Below are 22554 nucleotides of genomic sequence, written 5' to 3' on the forward strand. Positions count from 1 at the left end.
CTCAGAAGCAAGTTCATTTTCCAGCTAGCTTTTGACATGGGTAGAACTCGCTGTTGTTCCCTTGTCTGAGCAGTCAGTGCTAACACAACCCTGGATAGCTTGTCTTCCGGGTACACACTGCTACACCGACCATGCTGTATTTCATCAACTCTTAGATGCCACTCACGTCAAAATGTACTGACTTCAAGACACAAAAGGGAAAGCTATAGGGTTTTAAGAAGTGACCCTTCCCCAGGGATGGAAGAATCAAAGGGAACATCACATAGCAACTCAAGAGGAGAAAACCACAGCCCCTTGGCCCACCCCTCACCCTGTGAACTCCACAAACAAATGCCCAGCAGGAGCAAGAGTAAGGTTGGCACCAACCAGAAGGGCTTAGCACACACCTGCTTTGGGACCCCACATTCACTGGACCTATTTGAACCACGCTAAAGGGCAGGGCGGCTGCAGCCTTTTCCTCCTCCAATACCCATCACCACCACCACCACCACGTTTACTTCCCAATCCACATGTGAAGACACACTGGGAACCCAGAGAGCACCAAATGTGCGGAGGGAGGGGTGTTGTAAGCCAGAACTTTACAACTGAGTTTATGTAAATGACTTTCCAGCAGCAGGTTATAATTCAAAGTTTTCTTTTCTGGAAATTAACGATAGCAAAGAGGAGATAGGTGTGTTCGACCTCCCAGATTGCCAGGAATCTAGGCCAGGAGAACGGCCAAAGTCCTGGAGGGCAGGTGTAGGCCACAGGGTAGGCCCAGGACTGAAAGTCGCCTCTATCACTTCAGTCTGGAGATTGTCCCCTGCCAGTAAGTTCTGCAAGCACTCACAGCCCACCACACCTGCTTACCAACCAGACAGGCCTTCAGGAACGAGGTAAGCCGGGTGCAGTGGCACTGGCCTTTAATCCCAGCACTCAGGAGGCAGAGGCACGGGCAGGAGGATCTCTGACAGAAAGATCAGTCTGGCCTACATAGTAAGTTCAGGATAGTCAGGGCTAAACGAAACAAACAAAACAAAACAAAAAACAAAAAAAAAAAAACCAAAACAAGACATATGGTCTGCCTGATCAGTTGCCAACCCAAGACCTGCTTGGTAAGACAGAAGATTCCACTCAGCTCCATGTGGATGAGTCGTGTGGCATTCTACATCATAATGGTAACTGATCTGGGGCTGGACAACTAGCCTGCAGCCCTCACAGGGCACACACATCACACAGGGATCCATTCGGTGAAGAGATCACACCACACTCCTCCCGGAGCTGCAGCAAGGCGGTCTCCACCAGCCACCACAAAGCAGGTGAGAGCCGGCCTGTTTGGGAGTGGAGAAACTGCCTGCCCACTTAGTCTATCCACAACAAGCTGGCAGGAGACTAGAGAAGGGACCAGGCGGCTCTGTCTACTCTGCTCAACTCACAGAAAGGCAGCCCAGTCCAGAGGGTCCTCAGAGTTGGCTCCCGGCTAGCCAGTGACACCTGGTCTGTTGCAGGTGTCATCAGATGGCAGGCCACAAGGCCTATCAACCCTGCCGTGCCCGAGGTCCCGGCGTCTTGCAGCAACAAGATTAGGCCTGAGCGGGCAGAGTCTTATAGGGGTTCAGGATGCCTTTGGGGTCCAGCAGGACCTTGAGCTGTTGCATCATCTTCACAGCCACAGGCGGCTTGCTGTAGCCGAGGACGTTCTTCTTTTTGAAGCCTAGGCCATGCTCGGCGCTGACACTGCCCCGCTGCTCCGCTGTCCAGGCATACACGTAGGGCTCCAAGGCACCGAGCAGCTCCTGACTAAAGGCCTCTGCTGTCACATTCAGGTGAAGGTTACCATCCCCTGGGGAACAAGGGAACAATTAGTCTGAGCAGGCCCCCAAAGGTCCTCCTCACTCCTAATATCCTGTGAGATGCACTCTCCCCTAGCCAGATGTACCTTGCCCATCCTGGTTATGAATCACAGCCCTTCCTTACCCATTCCTTCAACCCTCCATGACTTCGAATGGCAGCTGCTGAGCCCCACCTTACAGTACCTCAGGCAAGTGAGGCCCTGGGAAGCAGCAAGAAGTCCACAGCTCCACTGCTGGCCCCAACCCAGCAAGGTGTCAGAGACAGGCAGTTGGATAAACAAGTCATTCCTGTCAATCAACACCATGGGACCTACAGCATCACTTTTCTATCCTCCCTAGAATGACTGGAAACTGACTTTGGTCTAAAGAGACGGGCTGGCGAGAACCATTCTGGTACACAAAGACTTTTCAAACAATACCTGAAATAAAAGAACTGAGGGCAGAGTGTAAGGGTGCACAGATTCAAGCCTAGCACTCAGGAGGCAGAAGCGGGTGGGGCTCCTTGAGCTCGAGGCCAGCCTGGTCTACATAGTGAATTTCAGGTCAGCCAGGGCTACAGAGTAGCAAAGAGATACTTTGTCTCAAGAACTGAAAACAAAAAACCAAGAAAAGAGAAAGAAATAACAACAAGGGCATCCTCTCAATCCAGGACTTGAGCCCTTTGATGGTACAAAACACCGAACTCAACTGACAAGCTCAACTATAGAAGTTGCTAAAGTGATGCTGTTTTAAGAAAGTATCTCTTACAGTCTAAGAAACTGGAACTTTTGCTGGACCTCACAGCCAAGTTAATATAAGACTACATAATTGACCGGATACCCTGCTATATACTCAGCCTGTTTATTTAGCCTGCTTAAAAAAAAAAACAATGTAAGAACCAATCGTACATGTCTCATATAATCAGCTTTTACAACCTAAGTGAATGCATGGGTATAATCATAATGACCCTGACCCAGAGGAAACACGTGGCTGTATATAGGTATGCGATGGTAATCATGCTGTATATAATATCAGATTACTCCTCCATGCCCCCACCCAGAGGACACATACATGATGGTAATCATTTGCTGAAAACAGGAAATGGTGAAAAAAAGCCTCAAATGGCAAATCTCTGTCATAAATGTTGGAGTCAACATGGATATAACTTGATAGTGTATGTTTATAGTTCTCTTTGTTCACTGAGTACTTTGGGACTGGCTGGGATAAATTGGAGTAAATACCAATCGATTGTGAAATTCTGTTAGAGATTTCCGTAAGTTATCCCTCATTCATCCCCCATATGACCTTTCCTAGGCTGTTCGGTAAATATAAAGGACTTTGTTCGGGACAGACAGACAGACGGCAGTAGAGCCTCCGAGGCTATCTTTAACATATTTAACTCAGTGCACCACAGTGAAGCTCACCCAAGTGCCCGTATCCCACCACATGTTTGGCACGAGGGCCAACGCGGGTGCGCAGGTCGATCACGAGGTCATAGAGCCGTTCTACCGGGAGGGATATGTCATACTTGAACACGTAGCCGTCACGGCTGAGCGCCTCTGTGATCCTCTCCCGCAGGGCCCACAGCATCTGGGACAATGAAAGAAAACAGGTCAGAGCACACGTTAACGGGGCTCCAGGGGCCAGCGTCTCTGACATGGCGCTGCTTTAATCCAGGGCTTCACAGATGCAGGTGAGGGGCTTGGTGAGCCAAGGCCTGGGCTGTTGGAGGAACCGGTGGAAGCTGGAAAGGGGATAGGGTGGCCAAAGCTGAGCCGAGGGAACCTAGAGCAGAGTTGTTCATTCACAAGAACTGTGCCATCATTACTTAGCTTTCATACACTGAAACTTACAAGGACTGACCCCCATCTCTCCCCTGCAGAGTCAGCCACTATCTGCCACTTTGTCACACCAGGAGCTTCTGTAGGGCAAAAGGGCCAGCCAAAGAAACCCAGCCTGGCCCTGAAACCAGAGCCAGTGAAAGACACACTTTGACCCTGAAATCAGAGCCGCATCTGCCCCTGACCAACTAAGCAGAAAACCAACCAAACCTCAGCAGGAAAACGAATCAGTTCTAAAACAGAAAACCAACCAATCCCTGAGCACACGAGATCTAGCCAATGTGAGTGCAAGGGACTGAAATCTGACCAACTGCCACCCTGAAAAAATCTCCCTGGAAAAACTCAGCCCCTAAGGCGCTCTATATGAGCCCTCCATCTCTTCAGTTTGTTGCTGCCTTTTTCCACCCCGGCAGAGTCAGGCAGAGTCACTCTCCTGGATTCTTCCCTCTCAATAAACTTCTTGAATGAGGTTTGGGTGAAGACCTTCTTCTCTGGAGCAGAGACGAAGCGTGGGCCGAGTGGAGCCGAGCAACGCTATAACACTTGTTGGGGAAAGGTTCCCCTAGCAGAGCTGAATGGAGCGGTTCTACAACTTCCCTGGAGAAACCCTCCCCTGCCAAAGCAGAGCTGTTACATTGAGGAAGCCTTCCCAGGAGCAGGGCTGTAAGCTGCGACTCTTACTGGGACCTGTGGTGTTCCTTGGCTCCTGATTGCCAGAATACTTTTCCATCCAAGCAGTAACACTTAGTATTCCTTGGCTCCCAACTGCCAGAATTCCTTTGCATCCGAGCCACAGTGCTTACACCTTCACCCTTGTATCAGTTCCTGAAAAAACCCCAACATTTCAGGGAACGTACCAAGTAAAACAAAAGATAAGGACTTCCCCTGCCACCTGCTCGCTCGTTTGCGCGCTCTCTCTCTCTCTCTCTCTCTCTCTCTCTCTCTCTCTCTGTGTGTGTGTGTGTGTGTGTGTGTACTACGTGTGAAGGTATAAGGACAACCTTGAGTATTGTTCTTCAGATAGCATCCTCAAATGTTCCTCAGGGGTCTCTGAATAGCCTGCAACTCAAGCGTCAGGCTAGGCTTGCTAGGCAGCTGACCACAGGGATCTCCATCTCCCAGGTGCTCAGATTAGAAGCCCATCCCACCATGCCCAGCCTTTTACATGAGTTCTCAAGATCAAACTCGGGTCACCGCACCTGCTGCACAGCAAGTAATTTACTGGCTCCATAGCCCCTCCTTTCCTACGTTTCCTCACAACAGGCTTAACCCTGAATAATAATAAAAAACCACAATCCCTCATCACCATTGAGGCTACAGTCAAAGCCCAAATATCCCCAATTCTTTCAGGTGTGTGTGTGTGTGTGTGTGTGTGTGTGTGTGTGTGCAATTGTTAGAACCAGGGTTCCTTTCTGTGTCTTGGAACTTGCTCTGTAGACCAGGTGGAACTCAGAGATCCACCTGCCTCTGCCTCCTGAGTGCTGGCATTAAAGGCATGCGCCACCACTACCCAGTTTTGTTTTGTTGGTTGTTTTGTTTCTCTCAACTTTTAGCCAAATGGCTACTATCCAGTCCTCACCACAGACACATCTAGCTCTGAGAGGAACGTGGTGGATACTGATCTGTGATGCTCCCTGCTTGTCCTGCAGTCACTAAACCTACTGTCCCTAGCCAGCCTCTGTCCCCTAGCTCTGCTTCAGCCTCCCCCACCTCTAGAATATCTACCCTCTCTCCCATACCCCTGGGGATATCTTCCTACTTTCCCATCCCATCACCCTGTTGCCCTCACCTGTGTGGCCTCCCTCCAGGGTTCCTCACGAGGCAGGGCTGACAGGGCCCTCACTGCACTGGTGTGAGCCTTGTACGGCACCAGGTCACTGCTGGTGTCCAACCAGTGGGATACCTCGTTCTCATACAGCGCAGAGACATACAGCGCATAGAGCCTGGTATCTGCTGTGCGCCTCCAGCAGGGCGAGGACTGGGGCAGTTTGCATAAGGGGCCAGAGGTCCCTGAAGGGAGATGGGCCCTCTAATCACCGCCATCATTTAGCTATTCTACATGCCAGGCTGCAGGAAACATTTCGTCTCACATGTAGAATCTGTGTTTAACTGTATGTACATACGTATACATATATGCATGTGGCATGAAAGTGGAAGAGAACCTCTTTGGGGCAAGAAAGGGGACCCATGGGAAGAAGGAAATACTGAGGTTGGTAGCAGCGAGGAGATATCAATAAGATACAATAAGTATGCCTAACAATGTCACAACAAAGACCAACAGAATCTTTCATCAAAGCAAGGACAGAGGCTGGAGAGATGACTCAGTGGTTAAGAGCACTTGCTGCTCCTGTAGAGGCCCCGGTTCTTTTCAACGACCCACATGGTGGCCACAACAGTCTGTAGGCTCCAGGAGGTCCGCCATCCTGTACAGGCACAAGGAGTGCAGTGCATACACATACGAGCTGGCAAAGCACTCATACATGTAAAATAAAAATGAATCAATATTTTTTAAAAAAGAAAGCCAAAGTAGAGTGTGAATCACCGTAACTTTCCCAGACACTTGTTGGCTCCTGCTGTTATCTGAGCTAATGACCGCCCGATACTTCGGCACTAGACAGCACTCTGAATACACGTGCAAAGGTAGACGTTTAGTAGGCAAGTGGTGCACACTTTCTGACACATTTGCTTCCTATAAGTCAGACGTGCTCCTATAAATAATCCTAGTACACTCATTTATCTCACCCCAGGCTAGACTTGACTCTTCTGTCAAATGTAGATGAGGCAGAATGGAAAGTACATAGATAAGGTAAACTAGCCTTGGGGCAACATGTAGATCAATAGAAATGGGCTAATTAAGTTCTAAGAGCTAGCTAAAAGCAAGCCTAAGCTATTGGCTGAGCTTTCATAATTAAAAAGAAGTCTCTGTGTGTCTGGGAGCAGCTGGTGGGGCAGAGCTGACCGTTGGCCCCAAAAGAAAACTCCACCTACATACACACACACACACACACACACACACAATAATAATTTTTAAAAAGGGGAAAAGGCCAGAGAGAAGGCTCAGCAGGAAAGGCACTTGCTGTGTATGGCTGGCAACTTGAGTTCAATACCCAGAATCCACATGGTAAAAGAATAAAACTGACTCTGCAAAGTTGTCCCCTGTCCAACATGCCACACATGCTATAACACAAATGCACACATATATGTACATGTGCACACACACACACTAATAAATTTCAATAGAAAACTCGGGGCTTCTGAAGAAAAAAAAGGACCAGAGGGCAGGGTGACTCAGGACTCCCCAAGGCCTCATTCAACATAAGAAGTCAGCAGAAACATCTTCAAAACCATCCTCGCACCAGAAAAGGATGCTCAGGGATCAGACCACATCCTCTCACTGAGCTACAGCTCTAGAAAAGGGTGTCGATAAACCCGAATCCAAGTCCAGCACCAGCTAAGTAGAGAGGGGGATGCCGGGACACTCTAGTCTCTACCAGACATTTTCTAGGAAACTCCAGAGGGACCAGCATGATGGGGACATGGGGACCTTGAGGGCTCAGAGTGAGCAGCTCTACCATCAGGAGCAGATACAGGGTCACTACCAGGCGGAAAAGCACCACATCAGGATGAAGGAAGAAGCCTGGTGTGGGAAGTCCTTCTGTATACGTGTTGCTTTTATTGGTTAATGAATAAAGAAGTTGGTTTGGCCTGTGATAGGGCAGAGTAGAGCTAAGTGGGGAAAACTAAACTGAATGCTGGGAGAAAGAAGACAGAGTCGCAAGAAGCCATCACAGACACCGGATGGAACCTTGCCAATGAGCCACAGTCATGTGGCGATACACAGATTAATAGAAATGGGTTAAATTAAGATGTAGGAGCTAGCCAATAGGAAGCTAGAGGTAATAGGCCAAGCAGTGATTTAATTAATACAGTTTCTGTGTGGTTATTTTGGGACTGAGCAACTGGGAGCAAGCAAGTGGCCTCCTCCTACAGCAGAGGCCAAGGCCAAAGGCAGGCTGAGAGTAACATGTTCATCATTGCCAGCCTCCAAATCAATCTGCGGCAGTAAGGCAGCCTCATGGAATCAAATCGGCCACAAGGGCTGCCACATTCCCCTCAACACCTTTGATATGAAGCAGTGTAGTTGCTTACACTTCAATAAACGTGGACTGTAGCGTTAGTATGTAGCTCAGTTGTAGGGTTCTTACCTAGCAACATGAAGCCTCAGGTTGCTACACTAAACCAGGCATGGAAGAACACCTAAGCTCTTGAGGAGTAGAAGATGGAGGATCAGAAGTTCAAAGATACCCTCATCTATATAGCATGTTCAAGGCCAGATGAAGCTGTATGAGAACCTGTCTCAAAAAAATCTAAAAGCCAACCAACTAACAAAACAACCGCAACTATAAAGAAAAATACTTTAAAAAATACAATAGGATATATAACAGGCTGGCTCTAGAGGCCAAAGCTCAAGGATTCGGTGTTTTTTGCACTCCCTAGGCACCTTCCTTTTTTCTCTCTTCAAGGACCAATGCTGGCTGCTTCCTGTAGCCTCTCTGCCCTCTGCTGGCAATTTACCATACTGCAGACAGCAGAACCAAGCTGGACACCAGGAAACTAAAACTCAGTTTAGGTGATGAGCAGCTCCCAAACAGATATGCCTCCTGCTCCTTTGTCCCCCTAAGAGAACAAATGGCTTCCTGACAATACAGTAAGGCTGCTGTGGACTATTCCTTCACACTGTGTGAATATATGTTGCTGTGACTGGCTTAATAAACTAGCTGACTGGCCAACAGCTGAATGGGATAGAGTTGGGTTATGAAAGCCAAACAGAATGTAGGGATGAGAAAGGGCAGAGTCTGGAGTTGCCAGCAGATGCAGAGGGAGCAGGAGATGAATGTGCCACGCTAGTAAAGGTACCACCATTTGGCAGAGCGTAAATAAGGAATATGGGTTAATTTAAAATGTAGGAGTTAGTTAGTAATAAGCCTGAGCTATTGGCCAAGCGTTTATATTAAGTCTCTGTGTATTTATTTTGGAACTAGCTGTGAGGACAGGAAAACTCCACCTACATAAAGTCTGTCCCTCGGACACCCCATTCCCAGGACTGTTGGACCTTCAGGTTTGCCTTCTACGGCCCTTGCAGTTCTTCCTGCCTTTCCACACTGTAGACAGGTCTGTGGGGAGTGGCAGCCAACTCACAGGCAGCACACAGGCAGCCACGTAGATCTATTCACCACGTAGCCTGGGGGTGGGGAGACGTGTGGGAATATTTTGCTAATGTTGGTTAAAATGATCTAGATAGCAAGAACACATTTTTGACTACAAAGAGGTTTTCTATCTACACCATGAACCCGGCTGTAAGCTTGTCCACACGCTACAATGTTGCTGGACAGACCAGGCTGTAGCTATGGGAACGGGAGGGAAGGAAGGTGGAAAGCAGCATAACATCACCTGGACTTTCCTCTGGTCCGTGGCAATGGTGCCGTCGCTCACCAGGCCAGAGTTCAGCACCTGCTCCAGAACGCTGGTCAGCTTCTCAGTATCATGTCCTGCACTGGAGCCTGAGGTCTCCACAAGGACATAGAATGGACTCTCTGTAAGGGAGCAGGAGATGCAGTGTAAGCCCCGGGCCCACCTGCTGGTTAGAGCCACTTCACTCTGGGTCACACGGCAGAGACAGCTCGTCCCAGGTGCTTAGGGTGGCCTATGAACAGGAAGCATTCGGGCAGGCTCAATTTCACATGGTTTAAATGTAAGTTTCCTGCTGGCAGACCAAAGGTGACCCTCTGTGTGATGCCCCACCCTGTTCACCCTCAGCCTCATGGCTGGGTCCAGCTGGGTACCTCCTAAGAGCCTGCTGAGGAACAAGGCTGGCACAGTAAGGCAACTGTCAGCTTTAAGAGCTGGCTTATCCACTCTTACATGCTGTTTTTATCTAAGCTGTTCTATTTACCAATAAAGACTCGGGAGTCAAGATGTTGAGGTGAAAACCTGCTAGGTCAGAGAAGCCGAGAAGCAACCTGCTGACCTTCCTAATTGTCAGGAGACCCAGCAAGAGCATGTGTCTCCATCCACCCCAAATGAAAAGGGCCCATGAACCTCTAAGTCCCTCCCTACTCCTTCCTGTGCCTCTTTCTATCCATCTTCCTGGGTCATCCATACTTTCTATGGTTAATTCTTGTTAACTAGTTGCTGGCTCCACCCCTGATCCAAGGTTAATTTTACTAAGTCAGTCTCGAAGTTTCACAGAGAGATCAAATATCCTGCAACACTTACAAAACTCCAGAACCTCAGGGAAAGGCCACCTGTCGGTAGACAATCAGCCCAGACATGGTTACTACGGGCTAAGGGCCATAATTTCTACCATAAGAACTTACTGTCTAAAATGTGTATGACTAACTTACTGAGGGGCACTGTCCCCTTAACACAACATTAAGGCTTCTTCCAGTACAATAATACAAGTTCATCCTACCACAGATTGAATTCAGTGTTAAAAGACAGCCAAGCTTTCCTATACACAATGGCCACACAGTGCCTGCCTGGGACATGCCACTGCTGGAACCTCAGAGGGGTCCAACTTGTCCCATGGTGTCGAAGCAGCAAGGCAGTGTTGCCCAACTGCACAGGAGCAGGTACCTTGTACCGGGTTGGTCAGGTGGAGGTGCTGTCCCACCAACTGCATGCATTCGGCATCCATGAACTCAAATGCAGACAGGATCTCGCCCAGCATCCCCTTGCAGGTGCTGAATGTCTGTAGAACCTCGGCAAATCCAGGGCAACCTGCAACGGGACATAGTGCACTACCGAGGGAAAGACAGTGGGACCCAGGGTCTCACCCACCGCCTGGCAAGGTTACCCCCTTCTCAGCAACAACATATCCCAACTCACATGAACAAGGGGAGTGACCATGAAGGGCTGGGCGCTACAGGAAACACTCCACGGTTCAGCCCACAAGTTCACTTCAAGATCTCCAGATCTGAAACTACGCCTACGAACTGCTACAGAGCACTCAGAAAGGCAAAAGGAATCAGAGAGGCAAAACCTAGAAAAGTCTGTAAACATGGGGGGCCAGAACCAAGAGTCATTTCGCTCACCCATCAGCACCAAGGTCTAAGTTGGTCTCAGAAATTCACCAAACACTCATCTATGGACACCTGAGGTCTCTGCAGGGCTCCAGGACTTGGGAGCCACAGAGCAGCCCCAGGGTAGCTGTATAGAAGCAGAAAGGAACTAAGGGACTGTATCCACAGGTGGAAACCCTGTCGTAAGAGATGACATTCCTGGACTTTACAAGATCCAGGACCACTGAGCAAAAGCAACACAACCCCTTCCAAGAGGAAACCACCCTCATCTAGGTTTCTAGGAACCAAACAATTGAAAAACATGGCTATGTTTCCAGCCCAAGATAATTCAGAACATACGGACAAGATGCTGTGAGAAACCAGGTCCTCCGCTGCAAGGAAGGGTCTTGGATGCAGTTAGAGAGAACGAGAGACTGAGAAATGTCTGATGCAGCAGACGGACGAAGAGTCAAAGAAATGGCCCACAAGCAGTGCTGTGACAGAGACTTTAAAAAGATCAACTACCTGGGGGCTGGGGAAATAGCTCAGTCTTTGGTGCTGTGCTGGCTGTCGTCCAAACAAAAGGACCTGTGTCTCATCCTCAGCATGGGGCTGGAGAGATGGCTCAGAGGTCAAGAGCACTGGCTGCTCTTCCAAAGGACCTGGGTTTGGTTCCCAGCACCTACATGGTAGCTTACAACCATCTGTAACCCTAGTTCCAGGAAATCTGACTCCTTCCTCTGGCCTCCATTGGCACTGCACACACACGGTGCACAGACATACATGCAGGCATAACAACGTACATGTCGGTAAAACAACATACAAGTTTTAAAAAAAAAGAAAGAGAAAGAAAGGAAGGAAGCAGGAAAAGGAAAGAGAAGAAAAGGCAGGTATGGTGGCAAACACCTGGAATTCCTACTCTGAGGAATCGAAGACAGATACATCTCTGGGGCTCACTGGTCAGCCTGCTTAGTCTAATCAGTGGTTACCAGGACAACAAAAATCTTGTCTCAAAAACAAAAAGGTTGGCCTCTGAACTGCACTAGCATGCACATAAATGTGCACCCCACACACATGACTATAATAGATAGAGGACATAATAAGAACAAATGACTGGGAAAGACCATAAGAAAGACCGACAGCCTCCTCTGGTAGGATCTGGTGAGTCAAGCATGCCTCTTTCTCTCCAGAACTCACTCAGCTTAGCTGAATGGGTCAGCTGCAGACAGAAGCTGGATAACAATACAGAAGGAGGAAAGAGAAAAACACGAACCACAGGCAGGCCACAGACAGAAGCTGGTGTTACATCAGTTGCATAGAAAAGGACGTCCGATGTTGTGAGAACCCTATGTATGGAGAGACGCTACAGCCAACTGCGGTGAGCTAGAGCAAGGAAGAGAGAGACCGACTGCCCCACAGCAATTACCACCAAGCCACTGTTTCTCTCAGAATCACAGAACACACTTCTGAAATCCAAGCACAGTGGGACAAAGAAGAAAAGAGCCTCGATTGTGCTAAAGTGTGGTCTGACGAGAAACAGATTATCACTTCTGTTTCAGGCTACACTCTGGACACCTGGAGGACCAGGACCCAGATCTCCAGATAGGAAGCAGAGAGGCAAGGAGCAATGGGCTCCTCTCATTCCAAGTTTGCACCAACATGTCCGACTCAGAAGCAGGTTGAGGAGGACCTACCGAGGAAAGCCACATTCACAGCCTTGGGCCTGGGTGGGCACAAGATGGACACAGCTGTGATGATTCCCAGGGTGCCCTCTGACCCAATGAACAGCTGCTTCAGGTCATAGCCTGTGTTATCCTTCCTCAGGGAGGTCAGGCAGTTCAGGATGGTCCCATCAGCAAGTACCTGGCAAAGAGGAAAGAGACAGGCCTTCCCACATCAGCCACCCTTACCTTCTCTGAAGATGATGACTCAACTCCAACCTCCCCCGACCCCAGAAAAACAGTCAGTCATAAACCCTCTGCCACTGTACCCATCCCACCCCCATTTACTTCAGGTTGGAGTCTGGGGATGAACAGAACCTGGAGTGGATTAGTCAGACTAAAGGGATGACGTTTGTCCCCAGCTAGAGCAAGACTCTCCCAACCGCAACTTAAGTTCATTGTCTGGCTGGTGGAGGGAAACCCACCCAAGACAAAGAACACACGGAGGCACACATGTGGAGGGCAAAGACCACAGCTAGAGGGAGAGGGCAGCATAGCTCGTGCAAGTGAGGGACACAGCTAGGAAGGGTAGGGAACATAGATGAGGGAACATAGAAGCCGGGAGCATGGCTTCGGTGGGCAGGGAACATATCTGGGAGAGGCAAGGAACCTCTAGAGCTGGGAGGAACAAATGCACAGCTTGGGGGGCAGGGAACACACCAAAAGAGGGAAGAGCCCATGAAAGGGGACCGAGGAGCACAGCTGGAGATACACAGGGGAACAGCCCTGCCTTGAGGGTCCCCCCACATCCGAGACCCTAGGGCATAAAGGCATTGCTCATTCCCATATGACAATTCTAACCTGAGACCTGTTGGCTAGTATATCAAGTCAGTAGCTAACTGGATTTCCAGGACAGTGAGTACAGAAAAAATAGTAGTGGTAGCTGAAAACCAACCAGAAAGCTAAGCCACTGGGACACTGTGACTTACTGGAGAAGAATGGTTTTCTGTCTAAGAAAAACATGCTCTGCCCTTAAAACCCACAAGGATCGGGAGGCAGAGGCAGGCGGATCTCTGTGAGTTCGAGACCAGCCTGGTCTACAAGAGCTAGTTCCAGGACAGGCTCCAAAATCACAGAGAAAACCTGTTTCGAAAAACCAAAAAAAAAAAAAAACCACACAAGGAGACGGGATAAGTAAGTTAGTCTTCACTGTCAACTTAACCAATAGAAAATCAGGAGCTGCGGAGGTCGTTCAGTGGGTAAAACATGCTGCATGACTTGAGTTCCAAAGTCCAGCACCCATGTAAACAGCTGGGTCTAGAGCCTGAGAGAAGGCTCAGGGGTAGGGGCAGCTGCCACTAAGCCTGACAACCCAGGTCGATCCCCATAATCTACAGAGCAGAAATAGAGAACCAACTTCTACAAGCTGTCCTCTGGCCTCTACATATGTGCCATGGTATACACACACATGCACACATGCACCAAATATGGAGAGTCAGACATGGTAGCATATGTCTTTAATCCCAGCACTCAGGAGGATGAAGCAGGTGGATCTCTGCGACTTTGAGGTCAGTCAACACAGAGAGTTCCAGGTCAGCCAGACTGACACAGTGAAACTCTGACTCAATAAGTATATATAAAAATAAGTGAGATGGATGTACATGGCAATCTGTGTTATAATCCCAGCCCTGGGAGGCAGAGATAGGAGGATCACTGGCCAACTGGTATAGCCAGTTGGTGAGTTACAGGTTCAATAAAAGACTATCTCAGAAAACAAGGTAAAGAGTGATAGGAGACACTTAAGGTTTCTCTCTCTCTCTCTCTCTCTCTCTCACACACACACACACACACACACACACACACACACATATATATATATATTCGGGTGGGGGGGAGAGAGAGAGAATTGATTTTAAATTTAAATTACCATGGAAGCCCTGGGCCTGTGGGGTCTGTGTCGGTGTTTCCAGAAATATTTAACTGAAGTAGGGAAACCCACCTTGATTCTTTCTTCCCCCCCCCCCGCCCTCTTTGGTTTTTTGAGACAGGGTTTCTCTGTGGTTTTAGAGCCTGTCCTGGAACTAGCTCTTGTAGACCAGGCTGGTCTCGAACTCCCAGAGATCCGCCTGCCTCTGCCTCCCAAGTGCTGGGATTAAAGGCATGGGCCACCACCACCGGCCCGGGAAACCCACCTTGAATGTAGGCAGCAGCAACAACCCCCAGCTTGGTTAAAATGGCTTGCGCTTGAGCACCAGAATTTATCTTTTTGTGCTTCCGGATACAATGTAACCAGCTCGCTCACCTTCCGGCCAGCATCCTTTCCCAGCCACGATGGTCTGTATCCTCTCAAACTAAGTCAAAATAAACCCCTCCTCCCTTATGTCACTTGTCAATTACCTTATGGCAGCAGTGGGAAAAGTAATTAATACAGCAAGGGTTCAGGGAAGGGGAAGAGAGTCCAGGAGGGAAACTGGCAGGACTGTGACTCCATATCAAGGTGGCCTTAGCTAACCTTCCTCTTTCTCCAATCCCTGAAAGTCTGGTACAAGTAGAGTGTTGCTGCCTGAATGAAGTGACCCCTGGTGTCCCTGAGGTGCCCAGAGCCAGGAACCATTACAGTAGGGTCCCTAATCTGGAAATGGATACACACACACCAATATAGCCCCACGTCCTGCACCACTGCCAAGCCAACACCCTCAGACTGAAGGTAAGACACCCCCAGGACAGGCTATGCACCCTGCTAGAACCCAGCTCACCACTTCCAGGCCCAGGACAGTCCCTCGAAGTGAGCCATAACGCAGAAAGCGCAGACCGCCAGCGTTGGTTGCCACATTACCCCCAATGTGGCAGCTGCCCTTGGCTCCCAAGTCCAGGGGCATGATGAAGTCCCGCTCCTGCAAATACTGACTCAGCTCCTCCAGCACACAGCCTGCCTGGCAGACCAGAATTCCTACAAAGAGCAACTGAGTTACCAACAACTTCTGGGTTACCAGGGGTTTGAGAATGCTCGCTGGTGAGAAACCCCAAACTCCTCTGTAGTAAGAACCCCCACAGACAGAGTGTTCTCCTCCAAGGCCAAGCAAGAAGAAAGACTTCCTACTACAGAGGAAAAACATCACTTGGTCCTTTGTAATTACAATATAAGCCAAGAAAAATTAGAATGGCAAAAATGGAGAAAAGTGCTTGTCTAAGGGGAGGGAGTAGAAGAAAGGGTTGTTACAAAGTGGTGACCTCAGCTTGGGGAGCACCTGGGTCCCAGGTTACAATGTTTAGATCTGTTTTGGTGAATGAAAGCTGTTGCTGATTGCAAACAACAGTCCCCTGTACAGCAACCCAGCCTCGGTCTGGGAGAAGGCTATGAAACCCCTTCACAGGAATCACTGTGTAGCAAGTATGTCCAGGACAAGCTGCCGTGGCAAACTCTGGATACAAACGAGACTTGTATGGCATGTCCACAGTGTGAGCCACCTAGTGACTTACAGCACAGAGAAGATGGCCCTGATGCATCTATGCAGCTGCCAGCTCTAGCCTAGTCAGGACGTCCCCACACCACCCCCCACGAACACATTTGCTAGCTTAAGCACAGTCCCAGGCTAAGGACGAAGGACAGGGGAGTTCCGAGCACACAGAACACAAGCTTACCGGATATATCATGAAAGCTGATGACTTGGTTCATGAGGGCAGTGGACAGGATGATTTCATCAAAGACGGGGACACTGCCCCCCACCATGCCAGTGTTTCCCCCTTGGGGGTTCACAGCCAAGTTTCTCTTATGGCAATGCCTGGGACAAACATAGAATAGATATCAAGCCAGCATCCCAAAGCCCAGACAACCACCCTATCGCCAAAGGACAGGCTCCCAAGCTGACACCTGTCTCCGAAACCTCATCTCCTTTCTAGGCCTTCCTGCTACAGAGGTTCTTCCCCAACACCCTGTGAAGAATTCAAGGGAGAGTCCCCCACTCTCCTCCCACAAAACTATACACAGAGGAAGGGAGGCTGACATGGTCCCTGGGGCATGGGGAAGAGGCCTATGTGGCCTAATTCTAATACCTTCAGAGCTCTCTCATTGTTTTTTTGGTTTTTTGTTTGGTTGGGTTTTTTTTTTTTTTTTGGTTTTTTTCGAGACAGGGTTTCTCTGTGGTTTTGGAGCCTGTCCTGGAACTAGCTCTTGTAGACCAGGCTGGTCTCGAACTCACAGAGATCCGCCTGCCTCTGCCTCCCGAGTGCTGGGATTAAAGGCGTGCGCCACCACTGCCCGGCTTCTCATTGTTTTTAAGAGTCAGCGGTGACACCATCGTTACCTCCACCACCCTCACCCCCCTCTAGTCCCACTGTTATAGGCTGAGTTCTGAGCCTGGACCACCAGCCCTCGGGCTGTGCTTGGGAAGCATCCTCCAGCTAGGACTCTTGCAGATAGGGATCTGGAGAAAGGGATGCCCTTGCCTGTGAGCCCGCAGTGAACCCCAAGGACAGCAAACCACAGGGATCTCCTATTGGGCAGGTGTGACTGTGGCCCTTGGTATCGGAAAGCACTGACGGCAGACACCTCCTCACTTAAGAAAACAGGAGATTTCCTCTTACCTAAGAATCTGGGACACTTCCTCGGTGGTCTGGGGCCTCAGCAACACTTTACTACAGCCTGTGACAAGAGAATAGACTTGTCAGCCCGCGAGGAGGGAAGAGGCTCAGTCACAATCCTTCCTTGAAGGTGACACCCACCTTTAATCCCAGCACGTGGGAAGGCAGAGGCAGGCGAATCTCTGAGTTCAAGGCCAGCCTGGTCTCCAGAGTGAATTCAGGTCAGCCAGGGCTACACGGAGAAACATTTGTCTCAAAAGAAAAAAAAAAGTGTGCAGGTATCGTCTTTGCCCTCATCTCTCCTGCAGGTACCTCTCCCTGATAATCTATCTGTCCTGGCTAGTGGCTAGTTTTATGTCAACTTGACACAAGCTAGAGCCATCTGAGGAGGGAAACTCAATTGAGAAGATGCCTCCACCAGATCTAGCTGGAGGGCATTTTCTTAATTATCAATTGATGGGGGAGGGCCCAGCCCACAGTGGGTGGTGCCATCCCTGGGCTGGTGGCCCTGGGTTCTATAAGAAAGCAGGCTGAGAAAGCCACGGGAGCAAGTCAGTAAGCAGTGCCCCTCCATGGCCTCTGCATCAGCTCCTGCCACCAGGTTCCTGCCCTGACTTCCTTCGATGATGAATAGTGATGCGGAAGTGTGAGCCAAACAAACCCTCTCTTCCCCAGGTTGCTTTCTTTAGTCATGGTGTTCCATCACTGCAGTTACCCTAGCCAGGACACCACCAAAGGAACATTCTGTGTCACCAGTCACCCATCTCAGGCCTGGCTGCCCAACGCCCCTGTGGCTCCCTAGCCTTTCTTCCTGATGAACTCATTGGGACTTCAGTAACCACGCATATTGCGGACAAATCTGACTCGCTGCCTATTTTTACAAACAGGAAACACAATCGTGTCCTAGCTTATGCTCGTCCATGACTGCTGACGCCCCTCCAAACTTCTATTCACCTTGCCTCTACACCCACGAGCAACGACGCTTCCTCTGGCTACTGCAGGCGATCTGCTTCCTACCTGGAGCCCCACACCTGTGCAGCTCGCTTACTTACGGTCCACCACTACCGTTTCCTGGGGCTCACTGCCTTTCCCTTCCTCCCCTTCTACCCATCTTTCCCGCATCCTCCCCCATCGGCTCTGTAAACCAGCTAAAATGCTCTCATCTTAAAACAAAAAAACTGAAAACAAACCTCCTCTGGCCTGGGATCCTATAAAATGCCCTCACTTCCCCTATCCCTGCATGACAGTTTACACTTCCAGGAAACACCCAAGAGAATCACCTCCCTTGTCCAGTCTGGAATAGGCTCTGGCTATTTTTGTCTTTCTCCAAGGACCAAGCCCATAGCTCTGAGTCAAGGTCACTATCTCAATCACCTTCCCTAATCTGTTACCACACGTGGTAATCTGTGCCCCTTACCAAGCCTTTCTCCACTGATTCTGTACCATATTCCTTAGGCTCCCTGCTGTCCCTTGGCCTTGCTTTCCCAGTCTCCTTAGCTGGTTCCTCTTATCCACTAATGGCCTTGGGTCCCAGTGACCCCAACGCTGGACTCCAGATTGGCCAATGGGCCGCATCTATCTGTACAAACCCAAACTCCGTTTCCCCAGAGGCTTTCCTGGGCCCCTTTCTAGCCAGTACACAGAGATCCAGGGTTCCACTGTCTACACAGCCATGCTGTTGTTCCTCTGTATCTCATACACAGACCTAGAGACAATCCTTTCAAGTTCCTCTGGAACCTGTGATGGCTCAGTTTTTATCAGGTCTTTCCTGATAACAAGAGAACATCCATGAAGTATTGGGCCATCCTGCCTGGCACTCAAGTATCCTCATTTCCTGTCAAATGCTATGTAGTCGCCAAGTACTTCTCCTTATAGCAAGAACATCACGCTGTGTTTTCAAGTTGGATGAAATCACTTCAGAAGAGAAAATGAGACATAGTAACCACTGGGCCTGGGCTACTGAGCAACAGAAACAGGTGCAGCAGGAGGAGGAGGCTGAGAGCAGCAATTATGTAACACCCAGAGCGCCAGTCATGCATCCCACTCTCTAGAGATACCTGGATCTCCACAAAGCTGGAATCTTAACCCTGGAACCTATGGGAATGGCTTGATATAGAAACAAGCTCATATTTTTAAATTTTTAAAATTTATTTATTTTTATTTCATGTGTGTTGATGTTTTGCCTGCATATATATCTGTGTGAAGGAGTCAGATCCTCTGGAACCAGAGTTAGACAATTGTGAACTGTCATGTAGGGTACTAAGGATTGAACCCCGGTCCTCTCAAGAGCAGCCAGGGCTCTTACTCGCTGAGCCATCTCTCCAGTCCAATGTGGAATAGGCTCTTGACAGGCTAATGAAGATCTAAGGCTGAGTGCTGGAGACGGCTGAGTAATCAAGAGCAGAATAGAGGACTAGAGCTTGACTCCCAGAACCCACACTTGGCCGCTCACAACTGCCTCTAACTCCAGCTCCAGGAGCTCTGATGCCTCCTTCTGGCTTCCACGTGTACTGCATTCACGAGCACAAACTCACACTCTCTCACACACACACACAAAATTTGTTTGTTGTTTTAAACTTCTCAAGTTAAGATCATTCTGGACTAAGTAGGCCCTAAATACACTGACAAGGTTTCTCTGAGACAGAAGAGGATACCTGGAGAGATGGCTCAGTGATTAAGAGCACTTGCAGCCTTTGCAGAGAGCCCACATCAGGCGACTGACAACTGCTGGGAACTCTTAACTCTAGGATGTCCAACATCTGGCTTCCTAAGTCACTTACTGTTCTCCCACGTACTCGAGCGCGTGTGCGCGCACACACACAAACACATACACACAATAAATCTTTTCTTTTTGTTTGCTTGTTTGTTTTGTGTTTTGTTTTCAAGACAGTGTTTCTCTGTGTAGCCCTGGCTGTACCGGAACTCACTTTGTCAACCAGGCTGGCCTCGAACTCTAAGATCCACCTGCCTCTGCCTCTGTGCTAAGATTAAAGGGTTGTGCCACCACCTCCCAGCTAATAAATTAAAAAAAAAAAAGAAGAAGAAGAAGAAGAGGAACAAGGATTGAGGCCACATAAAGCCGAAGCTGGAGGGTGCTACCAGGAATACCTGGAGTCACCAGAAGGACTCTGAGCTTCCAGAGCTGAGAGGGGTGGGTGCCTTGGGTGAAAACTGCCTAAGAAGCTGTACAGATGCAGGCAGTGGTATCACAGCCCTTGCTTCAGCCAAGGACCTCCGCTTTTCAATCTGCCGGTTTTACTCCCTGAAGACCTCAGCGGTGTCTTCCAAGGCATCCAAGGTGTGTTCACAGTGACCTCTACTCCCCTCACCTGGTCTTTGCGCTTCGATCTCTTACTCCACTGCCCAGGTCCTGACTCACCCCGGACACTCCTCAGCCAGTCCACATTGCATGCCTCCAGCTGCTCAGGGTCTGTGATCACTCTGCCAGGTATGATGCGTTCAAAGGCAGCCAGGTCCTCCTCAGACACAGTGGAAAATGGCAGCCGTTGCACTGGGTATCGCTCAGGGGTCAGCATCACCTCAGGGCTGCCGGAGACGGAGGAGTACCCTCTGCAAGCCAAGGGGCTGTACGTATCCCGAGGGCAACCCAGATACTTCAGCCCCACTGAGGCTCCCTGAATGTAGGTCCTCCTCCATCCTGATGACGCCCAGAAGAGCCTTGCAGAACATCTGGGCACCAAATGGAACACCATTGCTCCTGCCGATAGATAGATAGATAGATAGATAGATAGATAAAGATTGAACTTTCAACTCACGAGCAATAAAGTAATGATCCCACAATGGCCTCTGTACCATATATGAACTCACATACACATTGCCTAGAGCAGCGGTTCTCAACATGCTGGTCACCACCCCTTTGGGGTCGCGGAGTCGCCTATCAGATATCCTGCATATCAGTATTTAAATTATAGTTCATAACACTAGCAAAATTACAGTTATGAAACAGCAACGACATAAGTTTATGGTTGCCAGACATGAGGAACTGTATTAAAGGGTCACATTAGGAAGGTTGAGAGCCACTCGCCTAGAGGAACAGGATGGCTTGGCACTAGAAGGACAGAGGAAGGGGATTCAGGCTGCAGGACATAGAGGATAAGATGCTTGGAAGGGTTCGGTTCTGAATGTTCCACCCAGCATATCAGCCCTGTAAATTCACTCGTGTATACTTGGTGGTTGTGCGTTCACTCCTGGGCATTATATTTTATCTTTTGCAAACAGCAACAGCTTTTCCAGACCCCTTCCCCTTCAAAACAAAACTAGGGTTTGTTTTTTTTTTTTTTTTTTTTTTTGGTTTTTCGAGACAGGGTTTCTCTGTGGTTTTGGAGCCTGTCCTGGAACTAGCTCTTGTAGAACAGGCTGGTCTCGAACTCACAGAGATCCGCCTGCCTCTACCTCCCAAGTGCTGGGATTAAAGGCGTGCGCCACCACCGCCCGGCTACAAAACTAGGTTTTAAAGCCCCAAAAGAAAGGCATCACGGGAATTGTGCACCCAAGCAGTTGAAAGGTAAATTTTACATTTTACGTATACTTTGTCACAAGTTTTAAAAGGCCTGGGTAATCAACAAAAATGTCTCGAAGGGAAGGGAACTGCGACAGTGTATACTGGCCCGGGTAAGGCAACTAACACAGGAGGCTTATCCAGAAGACGCCACCTTCCAACTGAAACCTCTACTTGGCCGCCACTTCCGCCTTACCTGAGACGGAAAACCACAACACAGCATGCGCGATGCATGCGCATGCTTCATGTGCTGTGACGTCAGGGAGGACAAGCTATTTGCAATCCTAGCCAGCACGGCCTGGGAGCATTGCGGGTGGAAACGCTGTAAATAGGCTCACGCCGCCGGCAGTCCCGGCTCGCTCCCGACCTGTGCAATCACTTGACAGGCCACAGCCCCGGCGGCACAGACCCAGACACCAGCGCCCACCACCCCGGAACTGCAGCCGGCCCACTACGCACCCTAGCGTCCGTCCGAGTGCAAAAACTGAATCCGCAGACGCACCCAGGTTCCCACCCTTGCACCACCTTAGACCTAGACCAGTCGGGATGAAGCAAGCGACTGCGCATGTGTCGGCCCTCCCTTCCCAACCCCGCCCTTAGGCCCAGACTTAATCCTCCGAGTCCTTCCCAGTGAGCTCTCCTGACCCGACCTGAGACCCCCCCAGGTCCCAAAGAGGAGGGTGTTCTGCTTGGATCAGAATCTGACTACACGCAGCAGATGTCCCAGCACTCCCTATTTCGAGCGCTTTTTCCAACTGGTCCCATCATGGTCCACACGACTAGCCCCAAAAGCTAAGTGCCCGCTCCTTCATCTCACTGTGGCTCCTTCCCCAGGAACCCTGTCACCCTTGGAAACTCTTCTCTTCCCCAGGGGTTTTTGTTTCCCTAGGGACCTCTACCGCCCCTATAAATCTCTACCCTCTTCCTCTCTTCCCCGAGCTTCCGTCTCACCTGAGATCACAGGTTCATCAATAGGCACTACTTCGAAAGCCCAGCCCTCAAAGTAACACTTCACTGAGCAAGGTCCAGGGCTGGGACGACCTACGGGTACCACAGAGGCCAGTCCAGCTCTACAGAGAA

At 49.6% G+C, this 22554-nt stretch overlaps 1 protein-coding gene across 3 annotated transcripts; it reads right to left on the reverse strand.

Moving 5' to 3' along the window:
- Positions 1-22554, reverse strand: LOC121446704 (D-2-hydroxyglutarate dehydrogenase, mitochondrial). Of its 3 annotated transcripts, none has more exons than XM_041649415.1 (10): positions 22426-22554; positions 20335-20673; positions 16959-17016; positions 16017-16156; positions 15131-15324; positions 12408-12576; positions 10289-10432; positions 9104-9246; positions 3236-3401; positions 1-1822 (listed from the first exon to the last, which is right to left on the reverse strand). In XM_041649415.1, exons 2-10 carry the CDS (start codon positions 20666-20668, stop codon positions 1563-1565), a joined length of 1608 nt encoding a protein of 535 aa, XP_041505349.1. In that variant the 5' UTR covers positions 20669-20673; positions 22426-22554; the 3' UTR covers positions 1-1562. The 3 variants fall into 3 exon arrangements, with proteins under 3 accessions (XP_041505349.1, XP_041505347.1, XP_041505350.1); XM_041649413.1 differs by lacking the exon at positions 22426-22554 and adding an exon at positions 21934-22008; XM_041649416.1 differs by lacking the exon at positions 22426-22554 and adding an exon at positions 21671-21732.

This window comes from Microtus oregoni, unplaced genomic scaffold, assembly GCF_018167655.1.
Source record: "Microtus oregoni isolate MIOR12 unplaced genomic scaffold, Mior012 000004F_ref0000308, whole genome shotgun sequence".
In the NCBI taxonomy this organism is placed as follows: Eukaryota; Metazoa; Chordata; class Mammalia; order Rodentia; family Cricetidae; genus Microtus; species Microtus oregoni.

Coding starts and splice junctions, on each gene's coding strand:
- LOC121446704 (XM_041649415.1), bottom strand. CDS start 20,668: ATGGTGTTCCATTTGGTGCCCAGATGTTCTGCAAGGCTCTTCTGGGCG. Junction 16,157..16,958: donor GAAGTGTCCCAGATTCTTAG/GTAAGAGGAAAT, acceptor TGTTTGTCCCAG/GCATTGCCATAAGAGAAACT. Junction 15,325..16,016: donor CAGCTTTCATGATATATCCG/GTAAGCTTGTGT, acceptor TGCTCTTTGTAG/GAATTCTGGTCTGCCAGGCA.